Source organism: Zootermopsis nevadensis, unplaced genomic scaffold, assembly GCF_977971745.1.
Source record: "Zootermopsis nevadensis isolate Lab colony 2312 unplaced genomic scaffold, Znev_1.0 Znev_ptg000009l, whole genome shotgun sequence".
In the NCBI taxonomy this organism is placed as follows: Eukaryota; Metazoa; Arthropoda; class Insecta; order Blattodea; family Termopsidae; genus Zootermopsis; species Zootermopsis nevadensis.
The window spans coordinates 6,805,143-6,830,663 of NW_028259141.1; the positions used below are offsets into that span (position 1 = coordinate 6,805,143).

At 36.8% G+C, this 25,521-nt stretch overlaps 3 protein-coding genes across 10 annotated transcripts in view; 1 reads left to right on the plus strand and 2 right to left on the minus strand.

Moving 5' to 3' along the window:
* The window catches only part of rut (adenylate cyclase rutabaga), a 137,079-nt gene extending 130,862 nt beyond the window's left edge, over window positions 1-6,217 (minus strand). For 6 of the 8 annotated variants that reach the window (XM_087345670.1, XM_087345668.1, XM_087345672.1 and 3 more), the window contains exon 1: window positions 5,796-6,217. The gene's annotated coding sequence lies outside the window, so the exon portion shown is untranslated. The remainder of the gene's footprint in view (window positions 1-5,795) is intronic. The other 2 variants (XM_087345675.1, XM_087345671.1) reach the window with 1 other exon arrangement.
* A 1,840-nt stretch (window positions 6,218-8,057) lies between these two features.
* On the minus strand, window positions 8,058-22,276 carry LOC110826897 (protein FAM117B). Its single transcript, XM_087345686.1, has 9 exons — window positions 21,633-22,276; window positions 21,077-21,237; window positions 20,828-20,919; window positions 16,441-16,658; window positions 15,270-15,433; window positions 14,715-14,841; window positions 14,150-14,227; window positions 13,108-13,240; window positions 8,058-13,001 (listed from the first exon to the last, which is right to left on the minus strand). The coding sequence occupies exons 1-9, from the start codon at window positions 21,862-21,864 to the stop codon at window positions 12,686-12,688; spliced, it is 1,521 nt and encodes a 506-aa protein (XP_087201812.1). The 5' UTR covers window positions 21,865-22,276; the 3' UTR covers window positions 8,058-12,685.
* A 506-nt stretch (window positions 22,277-22,782) lies between these two features.
* Window positions 22,783-24,857, plus strand: wbl (endoplasmic reticulum protein 29-like protein wbl). The gene is made up of 2 exons (XM_022057998.2): window positions 22,783-23,142; window positions 23,475-24,857. The coding sequence occupies exons 1-2, from the start codon at window positions 23,032-23,034 to the stop codon at window positions 24,102-24,104; spliced, it is 741 nt and encodes a 246-aa protein (XP_021913690.1). The 5' UTR covers window positions 22,783-23,031; the 3' UTR covers window positions 24,105-24,857.
* The last annotated feature ends 664 nt before the right edge of the window (window positions 24,858-25,521 follow it).

The following is a 25,521-nucleotide window of genomic DNA, read 5'->3' on the forward strand; positions in this document are numbered from 1 at the left end:
TCAACATTACAAAGATAGACTAGTCAAAACTGTTGAAGGAGATAATCCCTGTTTACAGTGAAAATCATACGAAACACATACGCTAAATACAACGTGAAGAGTTATTGATTGCTGAAATACGAGGGACATACACTTCAGGGCTTTAAAGGATTAAATTCTTCAGTATCTGACAGTAAATATCGGTGTGAGCAACACTGCAGCTTAACTCTAACAAGAAAAAACCGTATCAAATACATCATTAATGACTGATTCTGTTATAGAAAAATATCATAATCACCAACAGGCGACGCAAACCTGTTATTTTAATAAATTGTCATTAAGGTAGTATATTTGCGTCATATTGCGAATTAGGTTAATATTTTAATATTTTCCGTCAAATCACAATTTTAATAATTTGTAAATCGATCATTCGATGCGGAACGTGAAATGATATTTTAAATATTTTATATTTTATTATCTTATTAAAATTGTGATTTGACGGAAAATATTAAAACATTAAATTGTCATTAAGTTTCAACAAACTGCGTACCGCGAGTAGATATGAATTAATTCGGTTCGAAGCATGTAAGAGGCTGATAAACCATGTTTTAAATGGTGAAAAAATTATATGACTTTTTCTCGAACGAGTTTAAAATTACAGGTGAAAACAAATAAAATAAATGTAATTTACGAGTTAGTTAAAATAACAGGAGAAAATGGTTAATTCCTATTAAAACAATATCGTCATATCAAATAACTAGCAATTATTTTAGGTAAAGAATGTTCCATTTACGACGCGACCCGAACACCATATTTGTAAGCTTTGGTGACGTCAATAGAAACAAGACGAACGAGTTGATCTTCTGTTGCTATTTGTTAGGCACTAGATGGGGGTGCCCACTGGATACGAGGCTGGGTGGGCCCCACAGTCAGTCTGGACACAGAGGTCAGAGTAAAAATCCTCCAACCCCGTCGGGGACCGAACCCCGGTCGTCCAGCCCGAAGCCAGTCACTATCCAGAAAACCAAGGTGTGGGATAGGAGGTACTGACGAGGTCTTACGTAATTCATTGACGGTCTATCCGCACACCAAGAAGATGGCCACATTACCTGATGAGTCACGCTGTGCTGCATAAAACCAGACAGGGAGGGGCACATGATGCATCTGGTATCTCTGACGTAATCAATAATAACAACAAAACAAAAGACGCTCGTGTTACCGCCAGTTGTCGCAAACTTCAAGCAGTATGAAACGGAGTCTGTGTAACATCGAAGAAAAATATAGTTTTAATCAATCGAAAATGTATCAAGAAATAAGATCACACATCACTTGAGGAACTTCACCGTAAAAAAGCTTAAATCAACAAACACTGGTTCTGTTACGTAATACTTCGACTTTCGGTAATATGACGCTACCCAACATTTCGGTGAAAACTTCATCTACCATCTTCAGGGTATGCTTTCCTGGATGTAAGCCGTTATTTTTTTGTCATCATGGATATGATACATAATTTATGTTACCTTTCATCTGACCTATTTCCATGGATGTGTCTCGTTATTTTATGTTTCCAATTTTGTGACTGTGATCCATTATGGCCCAATATTTCCATGGATCTGACCTGTGGAACATGGTATATCAGATTCCGCCTGCCTACCACCACACTGCAAACATTCTAAATCCAAAAACCCACAATTTCGTCTACTGTATTATTTCGCAGGACGGACAGCAAAAATCAATTCATGGAAAACGTTTCCGTTCTCTGACCTATGCATTAGTCAACACGTGAAATCACTTTGACACCCATTTTGATATTTGACCTCTCTTTTTAAATGACATCTCGTCTTTATGAAGTTCTAAACAAGATAAAAATTATGTCACAGGAAACCGTCAGCCATTTACATAACACAGAGACTCATTGCAATTCGAATCAACTCAATATGGATATTAAATGGCACGCGGCCTTTTCATCTCAGATCCATCGATGAAGTTTCACTTCACGTACTCCCTGTGTGTAAAAGTACTTCAGGTCCAAAACAACTGATCTGATACTTAACGTTAGTCATTAAACATCTCACTCGCCTTTGCTGTCTCTGCAATTCATTGGCCAAGTGAACATCTACGCTTTTAAAATGCGTTCTTTGGACACTCGAACTATCACTGGTCAAGATTTTCATCGGGACAAATTCCACTTGACAATTCTAAGCAACGGAACTATTACATTGCACACAGACACAAATTATGTTCTCCTATAATTAAGATATAGCCACGGTGGTCTAGCGGTTAGAACGCTGGCCTTGTAATCCTGGGGTCTCGGGTTCGATTCCCGGCGGTGCCCGAATTTATAACTTGTGTTGGGCAAGGCCGTGGGTCTAGGCAACACGGAGTTTTCCTCCGGGGGCTTCCCCGGTTTCTCCGTGGCATCCCAACAATTACTCCATTCACACACAGAAGAAGGCAATGGCAAACCACTTCTGGATCATCTGCCAAGAACGTATATGAACAGGTCCCAGTCCGAGAAAAGGATGAAGGATCCTGTTCATATGGGCCTGTCGTCAGACAGAACACTAAAAAAATAATTAAGATACAGGAGAATATTTGGACTTATAAATGAGAAGTAACAAGAGTCTGGAGAAAATTTCGTAACACGGAGCTTCGTTATTTGCAAGCCTACAGTTCATTGATATGATAAAACAGATGAGAATCGCACACAAAATTTTCATTTCAAAACCACGTTGAAAGCTGAGGCGGAAATTGAAAAAAAAAACATTAAAACAAATGGATATGAGAGTATGGAATGAATTTATATACTACCGGAGGGCGAAAACATAAAATAACCTAACACACAGCCACTCCAATTCGTATTTAAAAACTACATTCCTCCTGTAACAATGCACTTCTCAGAATTATTAGACAAGGAGACTTGTTTCTAAGAACGGCTGAATTTTCGCCTGCGAGGTGTAGATCACCAGCTGTGCACCATCAGCGGGTGCACCGACCAGAACGTGTTCACATCGGAATGTAACTGAATGGCAGTACATATACAAAGTGATTCAAAAGTCCTACGGCCAAACTTTGCTGGAGAGATCATTTGGAGCAGAAAATAAACATTATTATTCGATTCATCTCCTTTGTCAAGCTATGACGTTTTATCGCTGTTTTAAGAAAATAAAATATTCTTTCCATTCATGTGCATCGTTATTTACACTTATCTTCAGTTATTACTTTTAACTACAGTGACTGAAAAGCAAAAATAATGATCCAATTTTATAATTTTACATTACGTTGAACAGAAATGTATTATCGTGTAGTGGAGACTCGCTGTTATCAGTACTTTGACGTCAAACGTCATGTGATCCACGTGCATGGTTCAAGAAAGCCAAAGCTTGGCTATTATAGTGAACAGAAACTGACAATTCGATTAGGCCTGTTAATCATCAAAAACAGATCTGAAATAACTCACTCAGTACAGTCACTATCTACGGAACGGAGTTCGACTTACGGCAGGGACAAATACTGTTCCGTCACTGCATCCAGACTGGCTCCGGGTCGAACCCAACCTCCTAATCAATGGGTACGGGGGCACTCTGCCCAGGGGTGATGCTACCGGAGCGCGAATCTGACCACTCAAGGACTACACGGAGCTAAGCTTGTATTAAAAACATCGTATTATGTACTGAAAGTCAGGCATAATTATGATAGCACTACAGGCCTACCGTGGTTCATTAAACAAATCCATTTGTGTTTATTGTAAGACGCACTATTGAATTATGATGGAGTCACTCCTTCAATAAGATATTTCAACTATCAGTAGTGCCATGTTCATTCTTTATAAACGTACTTACGCAAGACGAAGCACTTTACTGATGTAAAAAGTGCCTGTGCCTCGGTCTTGTCTTCATTTCTGTGTTGTACACACAAACACTAAGCCAGGACATCGTTTCGAAAACGACCTTTAAGGTGACCCTGGACAAGAAAAAGCTCAACAAGTGGCTTACCTCCTTTAACTGCTAGATGACGACAAAGATAATGATTGGGGGGGGGGGGGAGATGTCTGCCAGGATGACATTCGAACCCACGACTATTCGAGTAAGAAGCAAGAGTGCCACCACCGCACAGCTATCAAACAAATATAAGTTACAGCCGAACTAATATTCTCGATACAAGCTTCCCGTACAAATGCATTATTATCAGGTTTTCGATAACTTTAATAGAAACAGAAGGGGGGGGGGTGAGTTATAAGTAATTAACGAAGTCGGTTACGAATATAACGCAACATCTCTGGAAAGGTCTTTTTTTATGGCACTGTAATAAAATTTACGTCGATTCTTAACCACAGACTCGTTACAAAATTATTCTCGCACTATGCTGTTTTACTAGCAAGAACTGGTAGTAACGGGTTTTGGGTTTTTACTGTAACTGTTTAACAGCGTCAGTTTAAAATCGGTATAATTTAATTTTTTTCACAATTTAATAGAAGCAGAATTTTTAAATCAGTAAATACTGCACAGATTCAAGTAATTTTACAAATTCGTAAACGCTAAAAACATTTATACACAGCAAAAAGGGCCGAACTGTGTAGCCTTAAAATTACTAATGTTATACCACAACTTACAAACTGTAACAGATAAGTCAGTCTCAAAAAGAAATTATGTGATCTTCTGAATGAAAATGGGTGGATTTAACTGACCGTAAATGAAGGAACGAATTCACGTTGTAAGGTCAATAGCACTTAGCTGTAAACTTCTAAAGCCGATTTCCGTTTAAATTCAGGAGTGTATCATTAACAGACTAGCCAAGTCTGTGAGATAAACTGTCCAAGCACTAACACATCCTATTAACAACCAATGCTTGTTTGTACTGTTCCACGTGCTAAGTTCAATCAAATCAAGTCCATCTTTCCACAGACTGACAATCACTTCACAATAATTACAACCAATGACGCATTTTTATCCAAGCAGAACGGTCTGCAAATAAATGCGGTGAAATTTCAAAATCTCAGTCAGTGCTGACGGTAATTTTAAATGATGTACGACACAATATCATTAGGTACAGTACAAACTTATTCGCCGTTTTCTTTTTCCTTCATAGAATGTCTGACACGCACCTCGAACGCCGAAGTCGACTACACGTGTTTCTATCGCGATTCTCTTCAGCCACGCCGGATCAAAAACAGCCACTTTACGAAAACTACTAGTTGCCGACGTTAATAACCAATACACGGATGATTAAATACGAATTTCATGAAGTGCTATATCTTGCACATCAAATCTAACATCGTAAGTAACATTTCCCTGAAGATATGTTGTTCTTGACAACGAAAATGGAATGATTAGCAGTTCCGTACTTGCATGAATGGGTTAATAAACGCCTCACTTATTACGATAACATTAAAACATTTGATTTTTTTTTTAACTTCAAGAACATTTCAAAAGTGTGATCTATCTTACTGAATAATTTTGGATTTAAGAGGTCGTCTTGCACCAGTTTTCAACGCACAGACAAGAAAGTACTGCTCGTCTATATCTGAACGAAACTGGTTCTGAGAGACACAAAAACAAGAAACTGCCATGTCTTAAGTGCATCCTAGCGAACAAAGCCCTAAAAAATCAACCCACACTCACGCACAGTATCCAAGGCCCCTTCATTGATCCACGCTGCTACGCGATTATTTTACTGCTTTGAAAGGAAAACAAGTTTCTTGACTATAGTATGGTCGCAATACATTCGAACTGACCGGAATCAAAAGTCCCCCGTCACAAGGCAAAGTACTCTCTCTTCGTGACACAACTTATACTCCTAGATCTTTCTTTACTCACCTATTTTGCAAGAGACTTTACAGCTATTCTTCATCCGCTCCTTCCCACAGTTTCATTCAACCGGAACTTTTATCTGTTCATCAGGTTCACATAGCCCTTCGATTAAAAAACACCATAAAAAACTGCAATAAAATTCGCCCCAATATAATATAGCACACCACAAACACAAAACACTTCCGACAAACCCCTCTTGGTAATGTGTTGGTTGCACTTCACAGAATTATTGCATGTTAATAAACACAAAATGGCTGATAACGCAAGTAAATCAAATACTCTAATAAAAAGAATTGGAAGATATCAAGAACTGTTCTTTCAAGGAATATAAGATTTCCTAAAATCGTTCATATCCTTAACACCGTACACGTTACCAGAAGCCCACCCCGCCTACTACCACACAGGAGAAACGACTGACAGCACACAAGCGTCTGGCTTGCGGGAGACCGACTGCAGCGCCTCATGGCGGTTCTTCTGAGAACCAGAAACTTGATCTCCAGCCCGTAACACAAATCAATGGCACTCCTAATAAGCAGGCTAATTGAACAAAAATACAACGTCGATTTCGTAGTAATTCCTAACCCAGTAAGATCTGTAACAAAAGTGGTGGGGGCCCTTTGGCCTATGTAATGGGTGAATTATTAGGAAGAGGACAGTAAAATACTTATACCTTGAAACTGCCATAATCTGCACAAAGATATCCGAGCATGGTAAATAATGACAGATAATGGTTACAAAAGAGTCTACTTTTGTGCAGATACAATATTTATATGTGACAGTACAGTTTCCAGCACTTGATATACATATTAATGAGGATTAATATTAACACTTTTATGATAAATGAACATATGCGGTGCACTCACATTAAAAAAATGTATTTCCTGAAATACTTTTATACCATGTGGCAGACTCATGTTGATCAAACCTTGGAAAACAAAACAAAATATGATTATCAATTTACTTTATATTTTGCAAATTTCAGTAATTAATAAGGCACACTGGAGTGGGATAATAACCCTTCAAAATAGGTTAAGTAAATTGCAAGAGACTTGTTCCAATATTTTTTTTTTGTTTATTTGTACAGGGATACAAAAAATTATATAGCACAGAGTTGTGAACTAATCCTCACTTAAAATAACCCCATGTAATAAAAATGAAAGCTGAACAAGCATAAAATGCCATTACGCAGGGGTCAGCTCAATTCTCTCTTATTGTAAGTGGCTTGTCCACAACATAACAAAATTAGTAATATTGATTGATATATTGTCATTCACTCTTTGTTAAGATTTTCAAATATTAATTTATACCACAAAAAAATTGATTTATTCATTGCCCTATTCATATTTTTGTTTCATCTGTCAAACTTCTTTGTCAGTGCTTTTTTAATGTCTACTAATATAATACCAAGAATAACTTCTAGTGCTACACCATTTCTTATTTGACTTTATCTGTGACACCACGATGCTCTTTCTTTCTTTCATACACACACACACACCATATGATGTACACATGCACATACACTTGTTAATATGTTGAGAGATCATCTTCTTCCTAGTATTTACACATTTTTATCTCCACCTAAACACCTGCATTCAAATATTCAAATGTACTCAGACTGCTATTGCACCTTGTAATAGTTCTTCTGCAGCATAAGCCTTGATTATTGAATATATTTTTCATCAGAGTATGTAAAAATGAGTATCAGCACGAACCATCTGTTTCCATATGTAAATCAGTCATTTCTTTTTGATTATGATCCAGTCTCAATATGAGGTATAACAATCACTTTTTGAACACAGCAGCTCTCTAAAAATTTCCTCTAATTTGAGCTTTGGGGATAAAACAGTATTTCAGAGCATATTTAAGCAAACATACATTTTTAAAAACCAGTTCATATTTCAATTACCACTCATTTGAACTGGATGATAATCTGATTGTTAAGTGGCAGATATGGATGGTGAAACTTCCTTCAAATAACTAGTACAAGTAATATTTTGTGTTGATAAGAACACATTTACCTGAGTACATTACAACTGATGGCATCAATTCAAGAAGCTTGTGACATTTTTACCTTTCCTTAAATACCAAGATCATACTTGGCAAATATAAACCACTAAGCCAGAAAACTACGCAGCATAACAGCTACAGTCAACATTCCAATTATCTTAAAACTTTGCATACCGTGTAGTGTATTAGAATATAAAAATAAGCAAACAAACTGTTAACACTATAAATGACACTAGTGCCAAACACGTTTAGACCTCAAGAGGTCATCATCAGTGGCAAAAGAGGGAATTAATTCATATAAAATGATCAAAATAAATAAGGTTTTAAAACACCTTCAGGATTTGCAGTTGCATAATGAAAGTCATTGGAATGTATGATTGCAGGTGTCATGCATTCGTGTTTTCTCATTCACGTCTCAAGAGAACCAAACTGAACTGATCACAAGGTATCAAGAAATTAATGCTGTCCTCCTCCTTTCACCTTCATGCAATGAACAAACTGGGAAAACAGTACATATAAACCTATAATCCAGTGACCATTACAGCCACAGATTCATCATGTACCTGAACACCACACATTAAATTTCAAACCTTCACAATGAATCTCCTGATATATGTTACTACTTTCATCAACCTACTATCTGTTGCTATCACACATCCTATAATAGTAGTAAAAGCAATTTTACTTCTCAAATATAATATCATATTACAAGAAGTATGGTATATGGCCAGGAATATCAACAAATGTCTTCACTAAGATGACAACTTTGCACCTTGTCGTGGTGGTAGGGTTCGAGTACCTCAGTGACCCCAAGAGCAATGCTGGCGGTCGCATAGCTACTGGTAGGGTCTCCCTAGCCAGATTGGTCAAGGGGGAGACAGGTACCCTGGTCCTCCAAGTTGGGGGTTGGTCGCAAGGCTAACAACCTCGCACCGTAAGAAGGAAGATGTTTCGAAACCTCGATCAAAGCCTCGGACAGACGGACCTAACAGAGGACCGAATGGAAGAGGAGAATTGAGGAGGCCATGGACCAAATACGGACCGGAGAGCCATAGAAGAAGATGAAGATGACAATTTATAACAAACATGAAAATAGAAAGCCTAACAGTCTTCATATAAATGAGCTTGGCCAATAAATGTTACTTCATATTTGACAAATGCACTGAAACACAGGCACATAAAATTTAAATGCTGTATCATGTTTCTGCATACCTGTTTTATAATTTCACATTTTACACTTTATGCTCCATGTGTTTTTCAATGTTTTCTTCCACTTGAAAAATTCATTAAATGTTATAAAAACAATATATGAAACAAAATAAGGAAAAACAAGGATAAATATCTGTTGGTGACAGTAAGCTCATGCTATTTTAACACATTTAAATTTTGATTATACCAAATTTTGTTAACTCTGCATGTTGGTTCTCATGATTTTTGAACAGGTATAAGAGTATGTTGAATTATGAATCTGAACCCCAAAGCATGGCATATATTACTGCTCTCCTACAGTTGTTCATTGCTGAAGCTGTCTTTCTTTTCATTTTTGTTCACCTTTCAGACCCTTCCTACAAAATAACATTTTACAATGTAGTACTTTCCTTTATTAACATAAAGTTAAATCCTGCAAAGATTAAGAGTAAAAATCAAAGGATTTTTGTTTTACGCTTGCTCTAAGTGTTATCAAGGGATTCCTTTTTCTCTTTCTTGTACATTTTTTAAATTTACATTTATATAATTGATCGGATAAGGGACGGAAAAGGGAAACTATATTCTTTGTGAGGGCCCACTACTTTTAAGTTTCTTATTGTTTAGTTGACAACTTCAAGCATTATAATTAACAGAGCTGCAAAATTTCAACAGCAATGACTAATGTTTTATTTCCAAAGAAGAAATAACTTAAGGCTTGGAGTAATTTTTTACTTCAGTATTTACTATGAACAATAACTGATAAATGCCTTCCCAGATGATTAAAAAATCATGTTATTCCAACGAAGAAGCAAGGGCAGTTAAGAGCTGAGTCCGAGTCAAGAGGAATTATACTGTTCTTTAATGTACTCATGTAAAACGCCTATGAAACACAAAGGCTATTGTTATTATGATAGGGAAATCCCCCTTATTGAGTCTTAAACCCATGAGGTGTGAGTTAATTTCCAAACCAACTACATTTGAAGTGCCATATACATTTCCAAAGCTTTGTCCCGTTATTTTAAATTTTTCCTTATAAAAATGGCTATATATGATCACGGCCATTTGCCACTCTATACATCTTATTTCCTACAAGAAACAAACGGTTTTGTACTGACAGGTAATTTTACTGGCTTTATGATTTTCATTACAGGCAAGAGCCATATGAAGAATCTGTGAATAAAAAAACATTCTTTTCTATAAAAGTGAAGAATGCAAGTTGCAAGTTTAAGATACAGGCTACAAACAGAAATAACTGCAAATAGAATTTCATACTTTACCTATTGCAAGACATGACTAAGTGGCTTATCCACACTACACATAAATCATGAATAATGAGGTCTAAACAATTTTCTTGCAACTCACAGCTCATGAAATCAGACAAGAGTGTTTCGATACTGTACCCAAATATCCAAGCTTGAGAACAGTTCTCAAAATTTCATTTCCAACCTAAAAACAGAAAAGCCACAAAGTACTGAATTTACAGCCTTTCTCTTTGTTTACATACAACATTTGGGGGGGGGGGGGGGGGAGCAAATGGCAATCACAACAAACACACCAACCATGGTCTATGGATGATAAAATACATATTAACAAACACCCTGACAGCATCTTCAGGTTCTAAAAGAATCCATATTCTTGGGTTCAGTAATCATTTACTTTACACATGTACTGTACTGCCATACAAATGCAAACAATCAGCCTTATAAGAACTTTTGTACTTGATCCATTTCCATCCTGATTCTGTTACAGGTAAATAAAGAAAACTGAGCTACACAAAAACATGTGGCAAATGTTGAGGATTGTGTATCTGGGAAATTGAGTTACCAGTATCATACAAGAAATAGAAAGTGAAATATTCAGAGTCTGTTCTTTGTTCAGGTACCAAAATATGTGCTGCAAACTGCATTTTCCTCGACCTGAAATGACTGCGTACAATTCCTAAACTTCACTCCACGCCTTTTGACCAGTTACAGAGTTACCCTCCATTTGAAGTTAAATCCTAACTGCTGTTAAAACACTAGCAATAACAAATTAACACATAAACTTATTCTATTAAGCAATTACCATACTGGTTATTTTTACTTTCAATTTCAAGTAATGACTGCTAACTCATAACCCAGCTCCTTGTCGCCTCCCTTTCCAGTCATCACTATTTATATATTATATGCTTCTAAACCATTCAGTATACAGTAGACTCCTGATTATCTACATTGATTGGAACATATATTTTCCTGGATAATCAGAACCTCAGATAATCCACAAAAATAAAAGCAAAACAAGCTAATGTAACAGATACGTAAGTTTATTTACAGATATACACTACTTGCATTTTTAAAGATTTACTAATAACAGAAAGGATTTTATATAAAATTTAATACAGAACATACCAACCATCAAAAAGGATTTCAACAAATAGCAATAATGTTCTGTCATAAAATTCAGGTTTTAACAACTGATTTATGTTAATATGTTAAATAAAATCACTTTATTATTTTCTTTTTAAAAGTTCTAACTTTTACAACAGATTTCCTAAATTAATTTTTTTTAATTCAGTTTAAACTAGGCAGACTCCAGTAAATCTGCAACCAAGTTAATCTGCCACTGACGATCAGGAGTCTGCTGTACTTTATATTTTGTAAAATACTTTGCTTATAATATCCCAGCTCAGCCAACAGCTAGGCTCTCCTTAAAAAACACCCCTCACCTAGCTGCACCAATAGTGGTCACAAAACAGGAAGGAAAAGACCTGTGTATTACTGGAATATAAAATTAAGGGAAACAGGAGAATCTGGAACCTGGCAGCACAAGAAATCCACCAGTAAATTAATCCTATTTATTACAATACTGGTTGCTGACCTCAGGAAAATCTAGCAAACTTGTTAGTAAATAAAATAATCAATACTAAATAAAATATATTTTATATATATTCTGTTTTGGCTTTGAATTTATGGCTGAGTTACCATTTTATATTATATGGCATCTAATGCCAAATTATCCCGTAAGTCTTTTTTATCACCGATGTACAAAGAAGAATAACTTTCACTGTCTACAACAAATGCATTAATATGACATTCAATATGTAAACTGTTAAGGATAATACACTTAAAACATACTGAAACAAAGCTGACACAAAACAAGTTTGAGAGGAAGAAGAACTGTAATGTTATGCAGCGCGTTTCGCAACATTCACAGAGCATACTGTGTCTGGAAATGAGAATAATCAGCTTGTGTCATGTGAGGGTTAAGCACAATGACGTTATCTGTAAACATGAATGCATCTGGACTACTGTTTTGTCAATTCTGTAATCAGAAATGAAATAAACAATTTAGTATTTATAACTGCTGAAAGTCTCTTTACATTCTAGCTTTCGTGTTCTCACACTTTTCTGTTATTTCTCCAGTATGTGCTAATTTCTACGAACACGGCCATCAGATCTAGTATTACACATTATGAAAAGTGACACGGAGGTGAAGGTACGGAAGTCTACAGAATACCACGTGAACTGTGCAAAATCAGATTGCTAAGGTGGTCTTGGTGCATTTCATTTGAACAGTAAAAACAATTTTAAAAGGGAAACTATGTTGCCTTTGTAACACACTAAGACATAATTTCATATCAAGAAGCGAACGAAGCTAGAATAGGAAAGACACATCCAGCAATAGAACAGTACTTTATGATAATTGGTTATAAATGATTACTATTATATCCCTGCATGGTCATTATTGTGGTCAGTGCTGCAGTGGGTGGGTGTGTGGGTGGCAGAATTGTTGACGCCCGTTCCCTGAAGTTGTGGCACTAACGGTGGTATCAGTTGTACATTATTACTACTGGGAGTGTCAACAGCTGCAGAGGTGCAACTCACCCCTCCATTAGTCGTCCCACTGGCTTCGTCCATCATCATCCGGGTTGTTTGCTGAAGTGGGAGGAATGCTGACCCAAGACTTGGTTTTAACTGAAATGCCACACAAGGCTTCAAAGGGCAGTAGTCCAATTTGCTCAAGTCTATCATTGGTCTCCTGAAATCCAAAACATACCTTCAGAATATGTAAAGAAACTTACTGACCTCAAACAGAAAGACCACTGCTTAAAATTATGCGAACACCATCCAATAATTAGAATTACCTGGTGTCCTCCACAAACTTTAAATTAACCTTTTCACATCCATCAGGTGGCTCCCTGGCAAGGAACTTGTTAATGTGCGGTGAAGTCCCCAGTTTGCCAGTCTCTTGGTCAGGAGAAGACCCCCTGCTGCCACCTATATACATAAAACATTTTAGGGAGTGGCAAGAAAACACACTAAGTATATGTTAAATCTAATAAATTTGTGTCATGGTTTCAGATGTTAATGAGGCAATTCTCACAGGCTACTCATCAATCTTGTGTTTTGCCATTACTGTAGTCATTTTTTATAAAGAGAAAATGTCAAGTTTCAACAGAACAATTAACAAGGTAAGATTTGAGGATCTCACAGCAGTGAGTATGATGATGGCTCTCTTCTGGGTTCAATTCCCGGCGGTGCCCAAATTTATAACTTGTGTTGGGCAAGGCCGTGGTCTAGGCAACACGGAGTTTTCCTCTGGTGCATCCCCGGTTTCTCCGTGGCATCCCGACAATTACTCCATACACACAGAAGAAGGCAATGGCAAACCACTTCTGTATCACCTACCTAAAAAACATATATGAACAGGTCCCAGTCCGAGAAAAGGATGGAAGGATCCTGTTCATAATATGTTACCAACCTCCTGTAAAGGATACAGCATAATAAAGAAGTCTTTTAGAAGTTTACTGACATTTCAGAGGTACTTGCTGCCTCAATTGCCCTGATCCTGCCCTCATCGCCCTGATGGAGGCAGCAAGCATCTCTGAAACGTCAGTAAACTTCTACCAGACTACACAATGCTACAACTCAGAAGACAGCCATCTTCGGTTAATACAGCGACTTTTATGCTGGCAAATATATACGTAGACCAAGAGAATCACAGTTGTAGGCATAGCATAGGGAAGTAACAAACCTCACGAAAGCTTGCTCATTATCATTTACAATAACCTGATGTTTAAAATTGGAAATACAGCAGTTCATTTGATACTCCTAAATTACTCCTATTGTATCATTCGTACTCTGAACTGAACATAGGCACAGCTTGGAAAATTATTGTATACGTACCCTGTAGATCACTTGGAGGTCTAGAAATATCCATTACACCAGGAATGAGAGGGGAAACTGATTCACGAGATGGAGGTCCTAAGGGAAAGAGAAATAAAGTTAAAACAACAATTTTGGTATCACTCTGACAATACCGTACAGCAACCAAATTAGTACATACTAAATTACTCTGAATTTCATATATCTACCAACCATAAGGATTTAATTACAATCCTTAACCTAAGGTAAAAACAAACATTTCTATTTGACGAAACACTGCTTCACTGATCGGCCGGGGCGTGATGCCGACCACTCACCTCCATCTAGTGCTGAGGTCAAGAAAGAGAGGAGCTATACCTCCACTCACCCCAAGCGCCTACACGGCACGTAGCGGGACAAACTTTACTTTACTGCTTCACTGATGTCTGTCAAAGCACACTAAAAATGCACCATCTCCTTACAAAATTCCATTCAGATAGTCTTGTTACATGTGCTTGCTGCCTCCATCATCAGGGCGATGAGTAAACTCACATCAGGAAACTTCTACCAGAAGTGTGTCTACATATTTAAAGTTATAACACTTCACCTGAAGACTGTGAGCTTCCAGTGAAATCTCCTCCAGCTGGTGTCTGAGTATTGACTGAGCGAGTGGACCTAAGAAGATCAGCCAGAGGTGCACGGTGGCCCTCAGGTGTAGCCTGGTATGTCTGGAACTATAACAGGATTATGGATTAGCAGTTCTTAAACGTAGTTACAGGAAGATATAATCTTCTAAACTACAAAGCATCCCTTCACACTTTGGTTTCAGAATATCTCAGAATAACAGAGGTGATCTCATAAACTGGAAACTCTTACCTTTATTGCCCTGAAGATTATATTCCTTAGTCTATTTACTGCTCTTGAAATATAATATAGTATATGGGAACTCAAAAGCTTTTACATTTCAGATCGATATTTCTAGATAAAACAGATAAATTGCAGGAAACTACAACAGACAACTAACAGTATAACATTAAGATTAATCTTACAGATACAAGTTATAAGGAAAGTAGATTGGACTGAACTAGCTTATGGTTTCAATGGGTTAGCAGTCATCCTACAACATTATAAAACCAATTTAACAAGAAATGTATATTCTCACCTTCTCTTCTTCTCTTTCAGTGTCTTGAGCTCCACCTGCTTTGAGCACCAGCCTCTCTATCTCCTGGTTAAGTCCTTCTATCGAGTTCCTCATGGGAGGTCGAGGCACCAATGGCTTCACTGGAATGTTCACTGGGACTGCTTTACAGTGAGGTGTCCCAGCACCTGAAATAACAATTACAAAGAATACAAGGGAGGAATACAACATTCAGTAAAAGTGGCTCAGCTGTAGGAAAAATGCAGACAGCACTTCTGCTTCATATCGGGGGTGTCCCAGGTTAAAACCTCAGCCAAAAAACTGGTTATCTTGACTGAGGTCTTTCATGATTTCCCTCAGTCCCCCCAGACAACTGTTGGCATAATACCATTAAATGGGCCACAATCCCTTCTTTCCACATCATTCCAATTCATTACTCATTAACCATCCTAGTGTCATATGCTACATAATCTAGACACGGAAAGCCCTGTTGAATAAACCAGAAACAAATAATAAAAAACGATTGACGCAAGTCAGGAAATATTTAGAAGAAAGCTGACAGCCTAGTTCAAGGTATTATCCCAGGACATGACAGAAGAATATCATGTCAGGAAAATTGGTATCCTTAACAGAAATTCAAACTGGACACCTCAGGACAAATCTGGTGTACTGATTTGTTATTAATTTACAAAATATGACGAAACAATATACACATGTCCTAAAGGCTATAAAGCAATAATTTTCTTACACTGCAGGTAATATGATACATAAAGCAGCAATTACATTTTGGCTGTAACTCTTTTAACTTATACCCCTTTATCCTGGCACCAGAAAAATAACCTCAAAAACAATTTATGATATCCTGTTAAAAAATACTTGACATAGCTGTAAGAATAATGCACTCAAGCAAAAATTAAAATAATATTCAGAACGTAGCACCATGTAGTCTGGTAGATACTGACATTCACAAGAAGTTTACTACCACCATCATCAGGGTGATAAATCCTGATAATTGAGAGAGTAAATTATTCTGAAGCATCAGTCAATATCTATGAGACTACACACTGCCACCCCCCAGAGGACAGCCATCTTCACATTCGTTGCTATGAAAACCTCAAATCTCACAAACCTGGTTTTTAACCGCTGGATTTCAAACTCATAAGACTACTGCAATTCTGTGAGAACAGTAACCCACCTATGGCAGTGGCTGAAGAACTAGATGAAGAAGGGGTGTTTGTGCCAGTGCTTGGCAAGAACACTGCACTGTGTTGCGATTCACCTCCAGTTTGAACAATCAGAGCAGATGGAGGTATGGACGTAGACGTCGGTGTCGTGGCAATGGACTGAAGAATCAGACCAAATGCAGCTGTTCGCTCTCGGCTACTGGGACTTTCCTTGTTTGATCTCTGCAACCTGTACATGTATAAAGAACACTGTTAAAAGACAAACACATGAAATTCCTTCCAGAAGTTGCTAATTTTTATGACAATGTCAAACAACAAACATATAATAAAATCAGTGATAAAACAGAGTATTGGTTGGGAAACCTGAAGGAAGGAGACTGCTGGCAAGACCTAGGCATAGGTGGAATGATAACATTAAGATGAACCTTAGGAAGAGAGGAAGTGATGGAGCAAAATGGATGCAGCCTGCTCGGGACAGTCAGCTGGCAGGCTTTTGTGAACACGATAATAAACCTTCAGGTTCCATAAAGAAAGTGGGCTATTCCTTGACAAACCATCCTTTTAAATGATACCCAAACAATACGCACCTCACATTCGGAGAAACATGATGAAATCTGTACTCTTGTTCCGCCCACTCCACATACCACAGAACAGATCATGGATACTACAGCGAATAATACATATAAATTAGATGGATAATGCAAGACTTCCTAAGACAGCCTATTCTTGCAAAATCCAAGACAGCAGGTTTAAAGATTTGTGAAAAGATTGCATGACCAACTCTGGTTCTCAGAAACAACTCTGATGACCTCAGAAAGAACTTCTATTCCTCTTATTTACCAGTTACAGTTCCTTGTATAAGTCACAGAAAGAAACAACATCTGTAAGAATCTTTGTACTTTACAGATTTTCTATGAAGTTGACTTTCATCTTGAATTAGTGACAAACATATGGTCAGAAATTAAAATTATCACTTCACACAGTAAAAGTGGTAAGGCGATGGGTTAAGGGAAGCTAGTAAATGCTGTAACATTTTTTACACATGTAATTACAGATTTCCTGTGTCTACTGACTTCTCATAGTAACATACTTGCAAACAAATCTATACAATTTTTTAAAAAAATTGATAAAAATTTATGACTTGTGTTAGAGGTGTCAGCATGTTGTAAAATAAAACACAAAACATTATCAACACAGATTTCAGATGTCTGTCTGTACATCACATCCATTATCTTTTAAACCAGCTGTTTTTATTAAGTTTTTTATGGTACTGGAGGATATCCAACAAACATTTTGAATTCCAAACATCAGCAATACCAAAAGACTTTCTATAGGATCAACCTTAGCACTAGATGTACGTCTTGAAATTCTGTGTGGGGACTTGTCCTTGAAAATTGTGGAATCTTTGTATAGACAATATATTTCCAAAATCAGATACATCACTACATGAAATATATACTTTTCACACGCAGAAATAGACTTAGAGATTTTCCATTGTGAAAGGAAGCTGTTAAAAGCTTGTGGATACAGTATGAAATATAAAAAGTTGTCAGTGGAACCACGGTTCCGGAGAATTTGACGTAAATACGTTTATACGGAAAGGAAGTTTATATTTTGGCTTTATTCTAAATATTTCCTTTAAACATGTTTTACAATTGAGATAAGTTTGTTTAAGACATTGCTTATTCAACTTGAATTAATTACGCTTAAGCTGGGTCTGTGGTAGCTGAATGTAATGTAAAGTAATGTAATGAAATGTAAGGTAATGTAAGGTAAGGTAATGTAAGGTAAGGTAATGTAATGTAAGGTAATGTAATGTAATGTTTTATAGATAACAACAATGCCAAGTAAACAGATGACGTTTCCTAATGCCGAGTAATGAAACGTTTCCTAGGTAACAACAGTGCTGAGTAAACAGATGACGTTTCCTAGGTAACAACAATACCGAGTAAACAGATGACGTTTCCTAGGTAACAATAATGCCGAGTAAACACGACGTTTCCTAGGTAACCAGGTTACACTTTTTCGTTTCCCTTTTTTGCCGAATCACCCTTCAATATAGACGTATTTACGTCAAAAACAGCATAGGTTAGATAAAAAGGAATAGCTGACAGGGAGAAGCATGGTCAGGAATACATCCCAGCTGATTTGCCCCCAGAGAAAGAGCTACTGGTATTAGATTGGAGGCTGGGTGACCCTGTAAACCTCAAAGCTGGTCTGGATGCAGTGGAGATGAGAAAAATTCCCACTCCTGCTTGAAACGGAACCCTGGCCATTCAACGCAAAGACTAGTCGGTATATTGAGGCAGGTAGCATTAAAATTAATAATGGCAATCAACAGTGAAGTAGTTATGTCTATTTTATGGTAATACATTAGCATTTGACTGAAGGAAGCACCAGTAAACAGTCAGTCTCAAGACCAGACCCATGACCTCTAGAAAAAGAGACAGGAATGTGTTCACATCAGGCACTATCCAAAATCAACTACGTAATATCCATCACTATAAGCAATCAGCTATATGTAAACAAATTGTTTCCTAGTATGTTACACGAGTAAATATAACAAAAAATAAACAATGCAGTGCTTATCTTCTGAATTCTCTGTGGATATTTAAAAAGATACATCTGGGTTGACAAAGTCCATGGCATCATTAGGACGTGGGGTTAAACATTGGGTATAGTGTATCTTTAGTGTTGTTCATTTTGAGCACCAATAATACAAGTTTAACAGTAATGTGTATCTTAACATGTTAACATAGGATCAATTATCAAATGACAAGAAAGCAAAGAATTACTTAATGTTTAATTTTGTCACTGGTTTGATAGATGACCATATTCAAAACCAAATGGAGTGGATACAGCATAAATTATAATGGGAGAAACCAATGCAATGTGTTAACATAACTTTGTATTGTGAAAATTTCGCAATAATAAACAGATCTAATGAAGTTTAGCATCTTCACTGAGGTTTCTTATAATTTTTTTATGGGCAGATTTATTTGTTTTACTGTGAGACAACAAGGTTTACAAAAGCCTTTTTTAGGACTAAACCAGAAAAGAAATGATAAAATGAGTTAACTGTTCAAATATTTTATAGGTTTACTCCTCTTAAAGAAATAAAAATTCTTAAAGGAAGGATGTGAGGTTCTAACAATGGTGTGTATGAAGACAGCCATGTCTAGTTCCATGAAAGTAAAACCATGCGGTTCAAAATAGCTAATACTGAAATACATCATTAGCCAAGACCCTAAATAATCTCCAACCACCACTCATAAGAAATTAACAGAAATAATATACATACTATACTGATCACTGTCTCATATATTACAGAGTAAGAAAGAGATTTTAAAAGTTGCAAAAGGCTTTATTCTTTTATCTTCTGTTCCTCAGTGAGGGCTGCTAAACACAGCAGCCAACCTTGAAGTCTTCTAAAGGTGTAAAATTTACTTTTGTTTCACAGAAATAATAACTTTGGGGGAGGGGGGCATAGTGCTCTGTGAGAGTTGTTCTGCATCCTGAAGGCATGACACCACAACCTCAAAGTTAACTGAAATTAGTGTGAAATCAGGGTGATGAAGGAGGCAAGGACCTCTGAAAATTCAGGGAAAATTCTACCAAACTACACAGTGCTACAACCTAGAAGACAGCCATCTTCTTATTACTAATTATAGTGTTTTTTATGGCACAAGGTTGGTCTGCCCCAATACTAACACCTAATTTGGTAATGTCATGCTAGGTTAGTTCATTATGGCTATAACCTCATTTCAGTTTCATTTGTTTTTAGTTTTTTTTAAAAGTTTTATTAGTTTTCTGTCTTAATTTGGCTTTTGTTATACTTGGCTTGGCTAGACTTCTCATGTCTTAGGACCAATGATACGTTAAACAGTGCTTGGTGTGCAATGAAGCATGGAAAGCATCTACTTCTGGCTGTATAATTTAAACTACTGTCAAAATTATTCTGGCCCTTTACTTCTGCAAGCACCTCAATCTACTTTCGAGAATCAATACAACATGCACAGCTATCACAAGCCTGTCAATATGAAAAGCTATAGAAATGCACGATAACCATGTCAGACTGCATTCACTACTATGAGACAAGACAGATCAACTGATACCTTCTGTAAGCTGTGTTTCAGAGTTAACATTGACCTATCAGGACAACATATGTTTCCAGGTCCAGACAACAATCTTCATTCTGATAATATGAGCAGTTAATATATCCCAGTATAAAATAATAATAAAAAAAATTCAAAAGAAACAGTGATGCCAAGAGAGTAATATTCATCATGTGCTGTTTGTGAAGGGTCTAAATCAGCTGTTCACACTATGCAAGCAAATGTCATAACACAGTGCAATTTAATAAATAGTGTAAATAATCTACTGAAAGATATAACACACCTATGTCGAATATACTTTTCCAATTTATCTTCATTTCCACTAGAGTCTTGATACCGATGTGACTTCCTTTGTTCACTTGTCCATTCCTCTGTCTGGAAATAAAAGTATATCTTTTCAACACTAGTTGGAATTCTTAACTTTTCACAAAAAAGAAAAAAAATGTGAATCAACCTCACTGGATATTTCTGTACAAATACTATCTTCACACAGTGTTAATGCAGACCTGAAAAAACAATGCTCTCAACTAACCTGTGTTGATTTGTCAACCAGTAAACGCCCACAGTACATAGGAATCTTCTCTCTTGGCCACTGTCCCTTCAGATAAATTGTATCCAAGGAGGCTGTACGACGGATCACATTGCTACAACTGAAACTGTTACTAGATCGAGCGTTTAGTGTTTTTGATTTTGCTGAAATAATCAAAGCAAGGCAAATAGCACATTTCAAAATCCCATACTAATCATTTTCTGCCTGTACAATGTGCAGCATGCATGCATGTTTAGGATACTGTACAGACTGTCATTTACGTTTTACTGTAATTCACCTTAAAGTACGGGCTAAAAAAACTGCACAGGAATGGTTTCTAGAAACAAAGGAATATTGTCTAAGCAAATTAAATAATCGGTTCCATACGCCTTCTTTGTTTCGGTCATGAGCGACAACACGAATTAACTAATACTTATTAAATAATCAGCGTAAAAATACGGACAAATGATTAATTTCTATAATACATTGTCTAAAATGCAACGGGAGTACTATAATTATGAAACTGTATTATTTCGACAGTCGAATAAAGTTCCGCTACCTTTGTAACTCAACGATCCTGGGCTTCTCTGACCCGATAATGAACCGTCCGGTGAAATCACAGTTTTCCAAGCAGACGTTGGAGACAGAGTAGGGCTGTTACTTTTACTTTTTCTTAAATTACTGCCCTGTCGTAACAACGAAGACATTGGTAATGTTGCTCGCATTGGACCCTGCTTTGATGATGAGCTGGGTGAAGATTTTCGGACTCGTTGCGTTCCTTGTCCCGACATTTTGTCATGTAGACAAATGCAACCGTTTTATAGCTTACAAAGTTAATGATATGTCGTAATTAAAATGACAGCTGCACATGCAAACACAGGCACACATCCATTCAACGTAAGCTACTTAGTGATTCCCTTCTTGTACAACTACTCTACTCTCTGAAACACTTTCACAACTTGTCACTTGCGATCTTCTGCTGTCCTCGACTATTGAATCACGTAACAACAATTTGGAGATCTGATTGGTTCACATACACGCTAAAATAGCGCCATACTCAGTGATAGTGAATAATGAAATTCCAGTACCAACATATGATGGAAGTTACTAATCTGTCAAAATTGCCTTGTCTTAACTAACACTGAATGAAACGTGGGCATCATCATGTGCTTATCATTTGAAATGCTGACCTCTGAATCGTAGAAACATACCTCTAGATGTGTCTACAGGACACACTATCAATGTTAATAAGTGATCCGTGGCACAGTTTATGTAACATGATTTCCGTAGTGTCCAATGCTACCGTAGCTTCCTAGCATGCTTTAGATGATCCGTGCCACAGAAGCACGCAGTCATAATGTAAATACTGCTGAAGAACTTTATAGTTCAGGTTTAAAATTCTCACGGTTTCGACGTCTGAGAAGTTGCGCGGTGTAGTTTAGTAAATATTGGCAAGCGTTCCAAGGGTTCTGCAATCCTCCAGGCACCCTGATGATGGTGGAAGTAAGCGCCCCTGAAACGTCGGTCATTTTCCTTTGGACTTTGCATACAAGATGATAGTCATCTGCTTCTAACGTTAAGGTACTGTTCTCGATTCGTCGTTCTGGTCTTTTGGGTTTATGAATTCATCCGGGTGGTTGTTACCTATCACGGGGGAACATCGAAACTACTGTATATTTCTAAAGTTCTGTGATATTATTAATCTGTGATTGGTATTGTTTACTGGCAGCCATTGTATTGCCCATACTGAGTTTTCCATCGCAATTCTAGCCTCGACGTCAAGATTCAAAGTACCCTGAAATTTTATCTACAGTTGTAACTAACCTATCCTGTTGCAACACGTCATAATATATGACATTGTATTCGCCAAACCATACTAACCCGAGAATCACCGACAGAAACTGCAAACTTGAGAGTACGTTACCGACTGACTTGCAGCGTATTTGAATACGATAGAAATGCTCATGAATTTGCAGTACATTGTAGTGGTGGTTTTGTACCTAATCATATCAATAGACGCCATTAATTGCAAAGGTTGTGTACCTTTGGATGTATTTACTTTTGACAAGGTAGGCTTTCGCCCTGCTTACCAGTCATTAACTAACTTATTGCGGTGATACTATCAAATAAATACATTAATGATGGTTGTTCATGTAGGATAAATTACATCTTATTAGGCTTTGTTGCAACATTTTTGTGTACTGTATGACTTATCTCAGTGGTTATATTTGCCTTATTGCATGTCAGATCAAACCTATTTGACTCCTTGGTTTTTAAGCTATTGTTTTAAGTACCACATATATAATTCTTCAATTTTTGTGACATCCTGTTGTGTTGATCTGTATTATGAATAAATAACCAAACGGTGTGTTGGATTTTAAGTTGTTTTATATCATTTCAGGTAATATCAAAGTTCAAAGCAGCCATTATTAAGTTTGATGTGGCATACCCGTATGGCACCAAGCATGATGAGTTTGCAAAAGTCGCAGAAGCTGCATATACTGTTCCAGACTTGCTGGTGGGGGAGGTTGGGGTGAAGGATTATGGTGAAAAAGAAAATGCTGATCTTGCAGAACGTTATAAAGTCAACAAAGATGACTTTCCTGTACTGAAACTTTTTGTAGCTGGTTTATCTGAACCATACACATTCTCAGATCCTGAATTCACAGCTGACAATATTAAAAAGTTCATTCGAACTAAATCAAATGTTCATATTGGTTTGCCAGGTTGTCTAGAAGCATTTGATAAGATTGCAACAAAATTTTCACAAGTCCATGACCCAGAGATTAAAAAGGCACTGCTACGTGAGGCAGAAGATCTGTGGGACAAGACGACCGGAAGAGCAGACCAGAAAACTGCAGAAGTTTATGTGAAGACAATGCGAAAGGCACTGGAGAAAGGAGATGATTTTGTAGATAATGAATTGAAGAGAGTTCAAAGTCTAGCCAAGGGGAAAATGAGCAAAGAGAAGAAGGAAGAGATGCAACAGCGTATTAACATTCTACAGTCCTTTCATCATGAGGAACTGTAGCTTAGAAATTTTAAGTACTGCAGTACAGTATTGACTGGTAACAGAATTTGGACTGACATATAAATACATTCTGCGCAATGCTCACTGTATTTCAACAATGCATAGTTAGACATTCCATTTTCATGGGTAGTCAGATTCACAAATATTGGAAGAAATTAAAGTAGGAATTATTCCTATACTGTAATATGTACTGCAATATTATTACATATTTACAGAAGTGTCACTTCTAATTCTAAGTATTCCCGAACGATTCAACAAAATTTATTTATAAAATTTAAATTCCCAAGATTACTTCCTTTCTCATACATTTAAAAAATATGTAATCTATATGCAGTGGATACTTACCAGCACAGGGTGATGCAAGTAGGTGGTGGATCTCGTGTGTTTACTTCCAAGTACATTTTCTGTAAGAACAGTCTGGATTACTAGTTATTTGCACAATGCATTTAAATCAAACATATATAATATTGAGTGTGAAATGTGTTTTAGCAATAAACTCTTTTAAATATCACTATCATTTATTAGTCTTTAAGTGCACTTAAGTTTAAAGTTCTCTCTCTCATGTTTTCTAGCAATATGATCTGATGTTTAGATACCACAGCTTAACATTGACATCATGATCCTGAGTTTGATCTAGTGCATGTCCTTGCAATTATTTTCCTCTAAGATTAATATTATTAGTAACCACCCATGTACTGTTTAATGTTCCAAGCGGTCTCTGTCTCAAAAAAATATATGCATTCATTTTCCCTTCTTGAGCTACATGTTTGTCCCAATGCACCTCTTCATTTGAATATAGGAACCTGAGTATTAGTACTTTCATCATAAGTTTAGTTGAGAGTTCCCAAATCTAATATTTAGATGAATCAATATGATTATACCAAACAGTTACATTAACTTCATATTTATTCCATTCAGTGAAAGTATAAAATACAAATGCATATCTTAAGAAGACAACTTTAGGGTTTTTCACTCTTTAATCACGGTTTCAAAGCAAATGTAAAAAGAAAATTATTCCTGCACAGATTTAACATACTATTCAAACCTGCCTTGGTGCTCTGGCACCTTGAATGATTAATACACCATTCCAAGTCAGCCAGTCCAGTTTTCACCTTTTCCTCATGTACAGCACATAAACTAATATTTTATTCATATACACGATGATTCATATAATTAGTATAGTAATTTTAAAGGCATGATAAGCAAGGAAAATGAGCCTTAAATACTCTCCAATGCATGCTTTTGGTACAATCCATAGCAGAAGAATCTGATAATCCTGAAAACAGCAGATATTCCATAATAAGATGTGGTACTTTATGAACTTTACCTTTACAATACAGTGGAAATTTTGTACAATACCTGCTGATGTTTTACACACAAATTTAACTGCAGGCTTTCATCAGTACCTTTTTACTTG